The sequence below is a fragment of the Mercenaria mercenaria genome, unplaced genomic scaffold (genome assembly GCF_021730395.1).
Source record: "Mercenaria mercenaria strain notata unplaced genomic scaffold, MADL_Memer_1 contig_2049, whole genome shotgun sequence".
NCBI classification, from domain to species: Eukaryota; Metazoa; Mollusca; class Bivalvia; order Venerida; family Veneridae; genus Mercenaria; species Mercenaria mercenaria.
Window position 1 is genome coordinate 1 of NW_026460080.1, and position 15,166 is coordinate 15,166.

General features: G+C 33.9%; 1 protein-coding gene across 3 annotated transcripts in view; it reads left to right on the top strand.

Annotated features, from left to right (window-relative positions):
* Nucleotides 1–3,486: 3,486 nt before the first annotated feature.
* The window catches only part of LOC128552108 (uncharacterized), a 40,180-nt gene continuing 28,500 nt past the window's right edge, over nt 3,487–15,166 (top strand). For all 3 annotated transcript variants that reach the window (XM_053533119.1, XM_053533121.1, XM_053533120.1), the window contains exons 1-8: nt 3,487–4,114; nt 5,364–5,426; nt 5,642–6,082; nt 7,042–7,272; nt 8,099–8,173; nt 11,130–11,192; nt 13,802–13,855; nt 13,995–14,075. In XM_053533119.1, coding sequence (XP_053389094.1) covers nt 3,493–4,114; nt 5,364–5,426; nt 5,642–6,082; nt 7,042–7,272; nt 8,099–8,173; nt 11,130–11,192; nt 13,802–13,855; nt 13,995–14,075 — 1,630 coding nt within the window. In that variant the 5' untranslated portion in view covers nt 3,487–3,492. The remainder of the gene's footprint in view (nt 4,115–5,363; nt 5,427–5,641; nt 6,083–7,041; nt 7,273–8,098; nt 8,174–11,129; nt 11,193–13,801; nt 13,856–13,994; nt 14,076–15,166) is intronic.

A 15,166-nucleotide genomic window follows, 5' to 3' on the forward strand; every position in this document is an offset into this window, starting at 1 on the left:
GATCTGCGTTAACTTTGTTATTTGTCTTTGTATTGGATATATCCAAATATTGTACCTGCGTTTTATCTATGAACAATATCATTTAATTTATATATTCCCCGTGCACTGTTTTATAGCTGATAACGCATTTTACTACATTTTCTTATTCAAATGCTTGCATAAAATAGTGTTACTATCGATAACTAATAGGATTATCTTGGTTTGCGTAAAACAGGACTTAGAAGGTTACTTTACGAATTTAGGTTAGTATTGGTCTTGATATGTTTTAGATAAAAAAAAAAAAAAAAAAAAAAAAAAAAGATCAGCGTATAAATTAAATTTTGTTCAAATAAAATGATTTGTTTATCATTTCAAACCATGCTAAAAATTTAATTTTAATAAAATTTGTACATATAAAGCAAGATGTTTTCAGAATTATAGGCAATCACCACTCGCATGGCGTTACATACAGTAAACTCGTGACGCTGTAATCTTGTTTCATATTTACAACTCCAGTTAATCAGCAAGGTTATTGATACCGCGTGATCACATCTAATTTTAAACCTATTATCGATTTTAACGCGACACATTGGGGATACTAGATAAAAATAGTTGTCAGTTTGGGCCACTGGCTTGAAACCTGCCCTTCGATTGAATGGTATACGAAAACATTATTTAGACCAACGGGAACCTATTTGTTGTATAGTTCCTCTATAAATATGCCTTAAAAACAGTCTTCTGTCAAAAATCTGTTCAACATAGATATTCCTCAATCTGTATTAACTAAAGGATGTGCGTAATCGCTGGTATTTTATTGACTTAGTATATATCTGGTGCGGATCCAGGATTTTGGTTGGGTGCAGAGTGTCGACATGCCCTTTCGGAGAATGTTTAGCAAGTTTACATCAAATGGTGCAATCTGACTTATATTTGACATAATTTGAGCAATAATTTTTGGCATAATGTTAGGTCTTAAATTTGTAAATTTTCCAGAAAAGCATTTAAACCATGTTGAAAACACTGATCCGACTATTTTCTGGTCTTACTACAGTATTTACAAATACTATTCATAAAAGGTTTTGCGAGCAAAGCAAGATAAACAGTTTGACTTAAATGACTCGTAGGCTATGAAAAATGTATGCCGAAATGTTTTAGGGCGGGGGCGCGTTGGATAATCCCCCTTGGATCCTCCCTTATGAATATTCAGCAAAATAACTACAAGTTTTCCAAGAATGCATTTATTTTACGATCAATTCACTATAAATTTCATAAATGAAATTTGAACGAATAATTGTTGAAGTTTGAAGTGTTAAAATTTTCCATCTGTACAATGTGGTATGCCACATTTATTTATCTATGATTTGTTTTAAGGTGCTATGACTCTAAGTTTAGTGGGGAACACATGATTTCTGATTGGCGTACAGGCGCTTGCTCATAGAAGATACTATACAACAGCAGAGTACATGGTACTACTCCGTGGTTATTTATTTTTTTTTTTGGGAAGGGGGTGGGGGGGGGGGGGGTTTAACGTCGCACCGACAAAGTCATAGGTCATATGGCGACTTTCCAGCTTTGATGATGGAGGAAGACCCAGGTGCCCCTCCCTTTTATCACGAGCGGCTACCTGGGTAGAACCAACGACCTTCCGCATGCCAGCTGCATGGCTTCCTTACATGAAGAATTCAACGCCCCGATTGAGGCTCGAACCCACATTGATGAGGGGGCAAGTGATTCGAAGTCAGCGACCTTAATCACTCGGCCACTCTGTGGTTCTGCGTTACAGTAGAGAACATAGGATTTCAGAGTACATGATTAACTATCGGGTTTATTAGTGTCCCTCCACTGAGATATGCGGGATCCGTATGATAAATGGGAGGGAGGGCGTTGGCTAGAATCTTGTCGGTGGCAAAACAAAGTAACATGTATTGGTTCTACGTTACAGTACAGTGCATAGGATTTCGTACTGGAAAATAGGCTCTCGCGTATGGAACATGCTATAGTTTTACGTTACAATAGAGAATATATAGTATAGGTTTGCCGGTCATTAGTCAAACGTATTGCTAGAGGTCCGAAGTTTTTATTGTTGACTAACAAGCGATTAAATACATGTTTTATCACCTGACATCAGGCATTAATTAACACAGTTTTATTCTTGCTATAGCGATTTATTAGTCAGGTAAACATGACTGAATATAGACCGGCCATAAACGACGGATCGGTGAATTATATAAGGATTCATGTATTAAGATTTCTTATTGGCACAAAGCCGCTCACCAAAACAATGATGTGGTTGCACGTCGCCGTGCTGTACAATACAGGATTTCTTATTGTCGCATTGGCGCTTGCACATGGAGCATGCTATTGTTCAGCGTTACAATAGAGTACATATGGGATTTCTTATTGTCGTGTAGGCGCTTGCACATAGAGCATGCTATTATTCTACCTTTCAATACAGTACATATGGGATTTCTAATAGTCATAAAGGCGAGGCACTAATAAAGCATGTTATATGTCTACGTTACTATAGTTTACTAATAGGATTTCGTTTGGTCGTAAAGACGCTCGTGTAAAGAGAAAGCGCTTGCCCATACATGAAAAATGCTTAGGTTTCAATAGAGAAAGGCGCACATAGACTATGTACTGGTCTAATATAGAACATGAAATATATAGGATTTGACGCTAATCCATAAAGGCTGCCATCGTTTTGAAGTTACACTTGAATATGTATGATTATTTTCGTAAAGAAACTTGCACATAGAGCATGCTATGGTTCTACGTTACAATAAAAGACATAGGATTTCTTTCTGGCGTAAAGGCGCTCGCCATAGAGTACGTTATGGTTCTATGTTAAAATAAAGTAAATGGGACTTCTTACCTGTATAAAGGTGCTCGCCTATAGGGCATGTTGTGATTCTACGTTAAAATGTATATATGTGATACCTTTTGGCGTGAATGAGCTCACCCATAGAACATTCAGTGATTCTTTGTTATAGTAAAGTACATATACGAGGGGCGCTCGCTCATCCATCATGTTGTGGATCTGTATTACAATAAAGTCAATAAGAATACAGTAACTGTTAAAATTGTATTCGTCTTTGGGAAAATGATTGTGGAACTATAAACATAGAGGTGCTGTTGCTGTCATTCGATCTGTTATAGTTGTATGACGAATATTATTGGTAAAAGCGGAGCAAGCTAATCGGTTTTGAATTGGAAAAAATCATGTACTTCACAATTTGATACCCATTCAATTTCAGATATTTTGCATACGCACTTTTGGATGCTAGAACTATTCCCTTATTGAAATTATATAAAATCATATATTACACCCTAATCTCACCCCACCCAACCCATCCCTTAAAGACTCAAAATGCCTTGTTTTTAATGTTGCTGCCGCATTTTTTGTTACGAACTTTGTTATAAACTTAGCTAAATAATCTAAATATGAATTAAACACGTTCCTAGCGTTTCTGTATACAATAATGTTATTAATTCACAGGATAAGAAATTCACATGGCAACTGCAGATAACGAGAGGTATGTGAGACATATTTTGCTGCTCGGTGAGGGTGGATTGCTCGTACTAAGACGACTAGTAGAACGAGAAGCAGCAGCATCTGGACAACTCCTCGAAGTAATACTTTTGAAGAACAAGGCACTCTTTAAAAATATACTGCCTGAGCAAAAAAAGATACTATTCCCACCGCATGCTCCAGTGAATGCAGATGTTAACACCTGGGATATGACCATACTAATGATAGTGGTGAAAAGACTGTTCCTGAAAAGTCTGAATTCTCATGATAGGGCTAGCATATATGCTCTACAAACAAATAGAAATGACATACAAGGACACCCAACAGAAATGAGTATAACAGCTGCTGACTACGCCGTTTATAGAACTGATGTTACTAATGCTCTACAGCAGCTCGCTTCCGGTATTGATCCAAACACCCTCGACGAGGTTGACCGCATAATATCTAGGACGGGCTCGGGAAATATTGATATACAGTCTGCAATAAGCAGCATACAGGAACTCCACGAGTTCAAAACGGATTTACTGAACGCAGTAAATAGTGGCTTTGACATTACTAATTCAAAAATGTCAGACGTCGACTGTACGGTAAAGGATGTTCGCAGTAAGTAAATTATTTACATTATTGCAAATTCAGGATTCAGCTATCAGTTATAATAATAATAAATTTGCCACTGGTTAAGAAACGTACCTGTTTTGATAACAAGATCTTACTAAAGAGCATTAGTGCCAGGTGTACGTTATTTATTAAGTTGAAATTTTGAGTCACTTTAACTTAGTAACTCAAAATTTCTAGTTACTATGTCGAAATTTTGAGTTTTTAATTCAAAATTTTGAGTAACGTATCTCGAAATTTCGACTTAGAAACTCGATATTTCGAGTTACTAGTCGATTTCGGGTTATTAAGTCGATATTTCGAGTTACGTTTCTCGAAATTACGAGTTATTAACTACAAAAGTTAAGTCTTGAAGTTTTCGACCTAGTTTGAGCCCATATGGCAAGGACCTATAAACGGTACCTTGTATGAACCTGACCAAGGTTGGATACCTGGATAGACCTAAATTTTGAGGAGAGGTCGTAGAAAGTGACCGGGATGTAGTCAAACTTCTTTCACTCTTTTAACCATATCTCGAAGTGTCAAAAGTCGTCCATTACATTTTTGGCCTTTGACAGATGGACAGACGTTCAAAGTTTGCGGATAAAAGGGCAAGATACGAAGTCGAAATTTCGTGTTCTTAACTCGAAATTTCGACTGAAGTAACTCGAATTTTGAGTTATTTAGTCGAGATTTCGAGTTAGTATCTCGAAATTTCGAGTTAATAAATAAAACGCATCTGGAACTAATACATGCTCTTCCGTAGATTCTTGCTTACCATCGGATAATCTGACTGCAAGTTCTACTACTATTATGTGACAATACTTTCGTAACACGCGGCGTAACATACAGCAGCATATTATTTCAAATAAGATTTATACGATTTAGATCAATAAATGCCACAGGAATACAAGTTTCACTAACATTACCAAATACATCGTATACAGACACCTCGTTACCATGAATTCAATCTCAGAAATGTCCAATTGAGAAAGAGAATAAATTCAGTCAAAATATAGGTCGAATATAAGAGCAAAACATTCGGGAGCGGTGTAGAAGCTGATCGCTAGTTTAAAATGATATTTATCAATTGTATCTGTTTCTTTCAAACATTTTTGGAGAAAAGCAACAGAATGCTTCCTAGATAATAACCAGTAGGCTTGGGATTGAATGTGCATAGAGTTACCTGATACAAAGCCATCAAAATATGATATTTTTCATTATTTTTTATTCATGTGATTGCTTGATTTTATGACAGATCTTATAATGGGTTTACACAGAAGAATGGCTATTAACGACAGAAAGCAGAAAACTGGGGAAGGTAAAAATAAATCTCAAATATGAAAACATTTTATAAACGTTAGTGAGCACGTGTAAAGAAGAGAGAGAGAGAAAAAAAACACATTTTTAGTCTTCGCTGAAAAAGTAAATATCTTGTAATAAATATACATCAAGTGTAATGGCAAAATATTCATAAAGCAAACATAAATTACCTGCAATATTTTCTATTTTTATTATGTATGTTTTCGTTTGCAGCATTACAGACTGTCATGCGAGCAAATTGTGACGAAAAGGAAAAAGAAAAAGAGGCTATTAACTTACTGTTTAACTTTGTTGAAGTTATTCAGGGGAAGAATGAATATGATGAAGAACAAATCAAACGTAACATAAAATCAAGAATTATATGGAATGGTGAACTGTCCATGAAGTTAATAGATGATCTATGTGAAATGTTTATGGACATGGCAGATATTCCAGATGCAAAACCTGGACCTGCAAGACTAGGATCCATTCTGATACCAATGCAATATTCTTCACTGACGGGGCTGTTGGAGGTTATGGCCTATATGGATGGTCACCACTGTCGAAGCCACCTCTCTGCCATTTCATATACAGTCGGCAACATTTTGGGTTTCTCGTGTTCATTTTCATGGACAGTTATAACCCAGGATTTACAAGATGTTATTGAAACAATGTGTAAGTAAACTTTGCCCAAGTTTGGCAAAAGTAATTAAGATTTTTCCTATAGGTTCAATTACCTTGTTTTTCGTATCTATTTTTTTATAATTACATGTAGCACAAGTTTAATTACATCACCACGTTCTTCTAATTTGCAAGGAATTCGTTAACCTTTTTTCTAGGTTAATGCATAATGTATTCGTTAAAGTCTTATATGTAAATAGTACAGACTTGAACTAAAACTACAACGTCACAAGTTGTTCAAGGTGGTATTGAATAATGCACTTTTTTCAAGCTGTAACTTTGGTGATTATCTTTCTACCGGTTTTAAAACTGTTACAAGGCCTTAAGAAATCAAATGAGTCCGAGGTGTTGTCCTTTTCACGGTTATGTCTTTGTTTTCAATGGTCAGAGTTTTGTTCTTAACGAATATTACATTATGGAATTGTTTCAAGTGTTGATGTTAATTAATACCACAGAAGATCGTATGAAGTACCCAAAAGCAAATTTAATGTGTAATGAAGTTTCCCTCAACTCTACAGGTCATCGGCAGGGAGAAACTTATTTGCGTTAGGCATGTTGTGTCTTTCTTTTTGTCCGCGAAACAGAACAACAACAAAATAATTTTGATTTTGAAATGACTATGTATTTATAAATTGACCTAAAACCTCTTTTAATATAATCAACACCATTCCTGCATGCGCAATATATAGGCCTAAACATAATTTCATTTTATATGACTTACATGGAGCGTGTGGTTTGTTGCACAGTTTATTACATCAACTCTCATGGACAAACTCAGTAAAGCCGCCGTATCAGTTAATATCTTTTGATTTGTTGCGTTCTTTGATTGGAAAGTATTTTGAATCTTCTAGATTGTATTAACTATCACAGCAACAGTAAATGTGTTGTTTGTGGTGACTGAAAAAATGTTTCACTGTATTTTTTACAGTTGCATTTTTTATGATTCATTTTAGCGGGACAATTGGAAGCAGGGGACAAATTGTCTGAATCACAGAGTATATTACTACCATTTCAAAGTACGTCACTGACAGGATTGATTCACGTCTGGAGAATGTTCGGAGAAGGAAAGAGAAATCGTCACCTTGAGAAAATCTCAGAGACACTGTCGAAAATTGTTGGAGCTCAAATTAGTCTAATGACATCTGTTGACTTAGATCATTGTGTTGAAGCCTTATATAAAACAGGTAATAGTAATATTTAGCCAAAGAATAAGTTTGTTATATATCTCTTCAAAAAGGCAATTCAAGCCTGTGGATTCTCGGAATACCCAAATTATCTTAAAAGTAAAACAAATGATCATGGAATGTTCTTTGATGTTGAAAGTGTTTTATGACAACGGAAGTCAGTTTAATTCGAATGTAAGGTACATTGGTATATAATGAAACGAATATTTGTGTTTGAAAAATGTTATCAACTCGAAAATACAAGTACAAGTAATAAATATTTCAGTTTGCCGAAATTGCTCTATTTGTCTGTCGGTCTTCAATGAATACCTTTTACACGCTTAAACCTATGGCTGATAGCCGTCATAGGACGGTTGCTTCTTTCGAAGCCCAAAGATACGTGAATTTCATAGTAATCGTAGAACTGTGGCTGCTCTAAGTCATCAGTCATGTGTTTTTTTTTTGTTGTTTTTTTTTTGTTTCAACAGGGGTGTCAAGTTATTACATTTATCACATGCTTCACGCGATGGGAATAAAATAAAGCCATTACATAATTTTTGTATTACGTGGCATTAAGCTTTGAGGCTGACCCCGTTCTAAGTAAAGGAGACGTTTGTCGAATTGACATGGTCTATGAAGAAATTGTGATGTTTCACTAAGAAAAGCTTGTTTTATAAAATCAGTATAAAAAGACACTCATGAAATATCCTTTATATATTTTTCACTGGGCTTTTAGTTTAGTATTCATATATACCTTATAATTTATTCCATGACATTCTCACAAACAGGTAATTTCTGAAATGGCCTCTCCTGTCTTAATGCATATTAAATAAAATGTATATTACAGAGAGACCTTGCATAAAGGAAGGGAGCACCGAAATTGAAACAAGTGGAATGTTTGATGTTTCAACCTCTCTAAAAGGTACTACACGTTTGGTAGCAGCGATTTTATCAATAAGCATTTACTTGGGTATAAAATGTGCACGTTCTATTGCTACTAATTTGTATTTGTTAGACTAGAACAGATCAGTTTGTTATAATTCCTTAAGGGCAACTAAAACTTATTCAGTAGCAATATAACCCTAAAAGGACAATCTCATAATTCCTTTATTGCCTTACGGTTTAGATTTTGACGCTAACCTCTATGGTTTATTCAGCAAGTAAGCAAACATGTCAAAGCCAAACTTGAAAACGTTTAAGAAATTGTTAGAAATTCTTACTGATAGTTAGGTGGCAGCAAACTTCTAATTGTTATCGCATGTTGCCAGTAGATTAGCCAGTCTTCCTTCGCGGATTACTACGTCAAAGGTCTAGATAGCAATGACATAGAGATTGAATGTTGTATCTGAGAAATAAATTGAGAAATCTTCGATCAAGCGGGCACACGTTTAAGGTCAAAATGTGAAGGACCCTAATGTTAGGGAATACATGTACGAGGACAACAACATACATCATGCACTTCTTATGAAAATAATATAACTTCAAATGTAGAAAATAAACAAGATAAAATGCAGCGTTTAAAAGTCATTTGAGGCAAGTGGATATAATATTTATAGAATGGTTAGTCTTATAGTTTGGTATGTTATTTATAGTCTAAGAGAAGTTATTCGTTACAGAACAGAAAAGCAAAATTGATCATTATGATTTCTAGGATGAACCTATCAGAAATGTATTGTACTATCTGTATACTCTGTTTTCTCAGATAACATTTATTTGTATTTTTCTAGAATATGTTGTACTTTTGACGTTAAACATTCATTTGATATTTTTCAAATTGTATATTGCTTACACGAACCAACGACTCGGTATGAGTGACCGAGATTGCATGGGGTCTCTTGTCCGATGTCGCTAACCTTATTTTATGGACTATCCAGTGTATTTCGGTCAGCCTTCTGAAATAGTTGTATAACATTAAGAGATAACGAAACCTGTCAAATTTCATTTTCCCTCTCAGGAGACGCCATTAAATTGCTATCCAGTTTCGGTTTCAATAGGGTAAAGTTTCGCTTGTAAACCCCCCATATCTTCTCTATTTTATTTTAATTGCCATGGTTGAGCTTCATATGTAATGGCACGGTATGGAAATAAAAAAGTGTTCCCATATAAATGAAAATTTCAGTATTCTTTGCATTGGTTGCATTGGCGCAACGCTGTATAAAGTGGGTTATCGACATACTTTAGCGACAGAATCGACTTTAGGAAAACAAAATAGACAAGAACAAGCGCATTTAAAAGGTAGTCCAGGCAAATTAACATGCCGTTTATTGATAAGTTGGCATGGCATTGGCATTCACTAAATAACTAACATATTACAGAGGGGCTATCTCCGTTCGCTACAGAGGAAAAGACAAAAAAATAATAGTTGTTACGTGCAAAATACATGGAACTCTGAGAAAGGTATTGCATATATCTAACTGTGGGGTTTCAGATAACATTAATTGAATAGATTAAAATGTAATGTTGATACCATGCAATATTTCATATCTGCTTTAAATGAATTGATATTGAACCTAGATCAAGCCACACCAAATTTATTTCCTGGTCATCGGATTTTTTTCCAAAACATTTAGGAGCGGGCGAGCGAAATGAAAATAAAAATATTTGTTTGTGGTTTTGGATTTCACCTTTTTTGGAGTGGGCGAGGAGCAATATGAAGAAAAAAACTAAAAACCTTGTCACAAAAGTCAAAAAGCACTGCAAAAACATATCAGAACGGCTTGAAAATACATAAAAGAAATAAAGATTTTTAAATGTTGAAGGTTCAATTACAAACTGTTCCCAAAATACATTACAAACATTAGACATTACAAACTGGAGGGACAACAGGCGGATGGATACAAGAAAATCTAGCAATTTGACCATATTTCTAGAGTATAGAACTAATGTGTTTGTTAAGTTTGTATCTTAAGCAAGCCAGTACCCTGCCCACATAGGGTTTTGCCTTAGATTCTATGTCACTACATAAGAATAAAGCTGTTACTCTCATGTAGTGTATAACAGAAATCATGGAAAATTCTGCAGTCAACTCACCAGTACATTATGTACTCATGACCTATATATATCACAGTGTCTGTCAACTTTCAATGCAATTTCACCAGATGCTAGGAAATCCATCATGCACTGATGGCCAAATTCACTTGTAAATTCAATGAAAAATTTTGCCCTTTCTGTTGTTCTTTGATTTCACATTTAACTTTGGCAGATAAGGAAGGACTTATTTTTGATGATGCAAGTCTTAATAATAAATACATTATCATTTTCAGTTTCTTTTTGATAATTATATCTGATGGTACCCATTACACAAATCTGAAAAAAGATCTATATAAAGTTATTTAATATTCTTGTATTTCAACTCTACTTGAAAAATAAAAAAGTAGGCCATTAATAAATGACACTGTTTTAAATAATGAGATATTGATGTTCATCTTGAGAAAAATATGATTTGCGGAAACTCTTTCTAATGGTCTTTAAAGGATTTATTTACACAATCTAACTGTCATTTCGGCTGTCAGTTTTGCAAACTGGGACAACACAGAGCCTCAAACATGTTCTTCTTGTGTTTTAATGGACAATTAAGATTAAAAATATTATATTTTATGAATTACTGTCGCTTCACAGTGACAATAAGGCCCTTAAACAGTGAAAAATGCCCGCTCTGAAATTTTGAAATCGATCTGCAAAAACTGAAGCGAGCGGAAGCTGATTTTCAAAAAAGAATATTTGTTTTTGATTTTGGAAAAAAAATGGTGCAGGAAATCCTTTGGCCAAGTAATCAGTTTGGTGTGGCCTAAGTGATATCATTTTAATGAAACATATTAACATTCTTTACATTCAGTTTGATGAAACGTTATTTAAGTTACATTATTTACATATTTTAGAGACAGGATCCACTTCAGAAGTAGAAAATAAACAAGAGCAAGAGCGTTTAAAAAGAATACAGGGCAAGTTGACATGATTTACTGACTGATTCGAATGTTTGTTTGGTGTTCGTTTAAAACGGGTATCCTTGTTTATTTATAAAGTAGTAGAATGCCGTCTCCTATTTATCATTCATATTTTCGAGCAGTTTTCTCTGTTTGTCAAATAAGATCAAACTGAAATAAATGACAGGGAGGATTTGGTAGATGTATTATTGCATTATCTGTATAATAAAAGCATAGAACATATTCATTTGTGATGCTGCGTATACATAGATAGATTAATTTGGTCATTACTATTTCCTTCTACAAATTATCGTTTGTTTACCGGAGCCAAAGAGTCAAGTTGTCGGATTGAAGTCCTATAATATCTATCGTTTGTTGTCATTCGTCGTTATCATTTTCTTACGAACTTAATTACTATCTGTGTTGCTCTACAATCACTCTTTGAACAGCAGCGTAAAGTCCTGTCTTTAAAGTCACTTTCCGTAATACAGCGCAACCTCTGTAGAGCAACACCATTTAGGAAATTCAAATATTAACTGTTATGTAGAGGCTGTTGCTCTGGAGAGGTAATTTGGTAGTATATTTCTGAAATTTGAATGATGTTATTATAGAGAAGTTTTTGCGTAATAGGGGGCTTTCTGGAGAGGTTGTACTGTATTTAAATGATCACAGGTATAACGTCCGTGGTAATGGTACGGTTTTGAATGCAAATTAGTGATGTCACTTCAATAGGAATTTTTAATATTGTTTACATTTGCGAAACTCTTTTCATAGTGCATTATTTAGAGACGGAATCTACTTCAGGGGCCGTATTCATAAAGCATCTTAAGTATAGGTATAAGAAATTGATTATTTACTTAAGTATTACTTAGGTTAGAAATTTGTTTTACTTAAGTATATTTGTTATTCATAAAACAACTTAATAAGTAATTCTTGTTTTTTATTGTGGACGAAAACATTAAAAAACAACATTAATTTCAAACAGATACAACATGCACAATTATGTTTAAAGTCCTTTTATCTGAAAACAACACTTTAATCGTACTCACCACGCTATTCTATTTTCTGACTTAAGTCATTTTTTACGTATCGTAAGTTTTAGCTGTTTTATGACTAGAACTTAAGTTTTTACTTAGACTTAAGTTGAAATCACGACAAACTTAAGTAAAATCTTAAACTTAAGTCAAAACTTATACTTAAGATGCCATATGAATACGGCCCCAGAAGTAGACATTAACATAAACTAGAGCTTTTAAAAATCATCTTATGGAATTTGGTAGTATTGTTGAACTGATATGAATACTAGTAAAGTAGTCATGTTCAGCATAAAAATATATTTTGTGTATTTTCCATTACCTATTAAGTAACTGTTTATATGATTAATGTGTAATATTTATCTGTTATGTAAGTTATCTCATTTTGTCAATAAATTCAAAAAAAAGATGGAAGAGATTGAGGAAGTAGCTTTAGTTTAAACACATTTTATCCCCAACAACATACATAATTATATTTATATACAAACATTACAAGTGCAGTTGATTGAAAGGATTAGAACGAAAGACAAGTCTTATCGAGTTCTTCTCCTAAAGTAGATTTATCGACTTCTCAGACAGGTATATCATCATCTGTTACTTCTTTACTAAATGAATAATTAGTATCCCTTCTCATTTATATATCTTAAATATGCATTAAGCTATAATGCAGTTGGGCTATCCTCATTTGCTGCAGAAGAAAAGGAAAAATTGGAACTAGTGAAGTGGAAGATATATATACTCAAAGGAAGATATTGCATATCTGTAACTCTGTGTTTAACTCATCAAGTAACAATTATGTGTATACAAAATACAATAATTTTAATGCCATAATCTTCCAATTTTCTAAAGTAGGATATATTGCCTATTTGTACCCTACTTTCGAATAATAAGTTGCTCACATGAACTGATGTCGAAAATTGTCCATTTTTGTCGTCCGTCATGATGAACATAATTGAAATTTCATTTTCATTGGGTTGTAACCAGACATCAATCTGAAGAGAAACGTTTTTAATCGCACCGGCCAAATAACATTTTCCCTGGAGTTGTTATCATTTTTGATTTCTATATTAATACCGTGTTTGGTATGGCAAAGTCCCACTTTAAAGTTCTGAAATGTTCTAAAAGTTTATAGAACATTAATAATTGAAATGGTTATAACTATTAATTTACCTAATGTTTTTGTTACCGGACTCAGCAAGTTAAGTTGAGCAATCGAGGTCGTATGGTGTCCACATTTGGTAATCCGTCTTCGTTAACATTTCCACGTGGACATGATTAAAATTTCTTTTTCACAGGATTTCAACCAGAGATTAACCTTAAGAGACGCTTTTCCTAATTAAATCGTTCCAGTTCTAATTTGGTCACAGATTTTATTGCAATTTTTGTAGCTATCAAATTATCCTTTCAAATACGGCACATTTCTACTTTTAAATTCACTTAATTTCTCAGATTTTCGTATTTTTATGAAATTACAACGGCTAATCATCCTGGGTAATTGTCCGACATTGAAAACAAAAAAAAAAGTGAATTCATCTTAATAAAAATGTGTTAAGTAAACCGTTTTTAAAGTGCATTATTTTCTTTTTTTTTCAGAGATGGGATCAACTTCAGGATTAGAAAATAAACAAGAGCAGGGGCAATTGAAAGGTATTATAGTCAAGTTGATATAACATTTATTGACTATATATTCATATTACACTTTTACAATATTATCTTGAAGTTTTCATCACTAAATGAGTAATTAAGCGTCCCCTCCTCTTTATATGGCATAACATGTACATTACAGAAGCGCTATCTGAAGTTGTAGCAGAAGAGAAAACCAAAAATGATACTGGTGAAGCGGAAGTTGTATCGACTTCTCAGAAAGGTAGTGCACTTTTTGTGACATTTATTTCGATAAAGGTGTACATTAATGTTGAACGCTCTTTAGCGCGCAATAATTACTTTGCTTATGTGTATGACTTTACTAATAACGAACCTTTCAAATCAAATTTGCTCAAAATACTCAGAATGAGCAATTGAGCTCATGATATTTGTCGTCGTTAACATATCCTTGTGGACTTCTTGGAAAACTTATCTAGCCAAACATATCTTCACGCTTTTAACAGTAGTATCAGACTCTATGCATTAGATTCTGTTTCAGATTTGACCTTAACACTTACCCAATGTGCCCTCTACGCAACGTACAATGATGTATAATAACGTCATGGTAACACACAAGACCATGTATCAATGATAAATGAAATATAAGTAATGTATTCGAAAACTTGTGTGTACAATATTTTCATTTGGTCTAATTGTGACAACTTGCATTTTTATACTGTATTTAGAGGCGATCAGCCAAAAATGTATATATGGTCTTATTTTAGGAGGCCATGTTGGAAATGTCGGCTGTACTTTTTAAACAACAAGTGTATGATACGACAGCTATTATGTTATATTCTGAATAAAACAACTAACACGCCATTTGTTATTTTACAAATATCGTAAAAATACTAACCGATAGTCTTACAATTTAGTGTACACATAGAACAATAAACACACATGTTTTCGCAGGGTCAAAGTTTCAACAATTAGAAAATTTGAGTGTGTTCGCGAGGTTAAGTATTCACAAAAATGTGAAAATGGTATCCTGCTTGAATTAAAATTATACTAATGGTGAATATTTACGCGAGGTTTAATTTTCTGGAGAGGTAGGGGCTCGCGAATAAAGCGAAAATTGAAACCCTCGCAAAAATAAAAGACATACTGAACTCTAAGGAAGGTATTGCATATCTTTAACTCTGTGTTATCAAATAACATTTATATGTATAAAAAAGACAATAATTCTGGTGCAACGCTTTAAAGTTTTTTTTCTACTTTGTATACCACTTTACCACATAACTTAATAAATAACAAACTAACTGCCCTAATTCAAAAGACTTTTGCCAGAGAGAATGTTACATTTCTCGCTTGCAA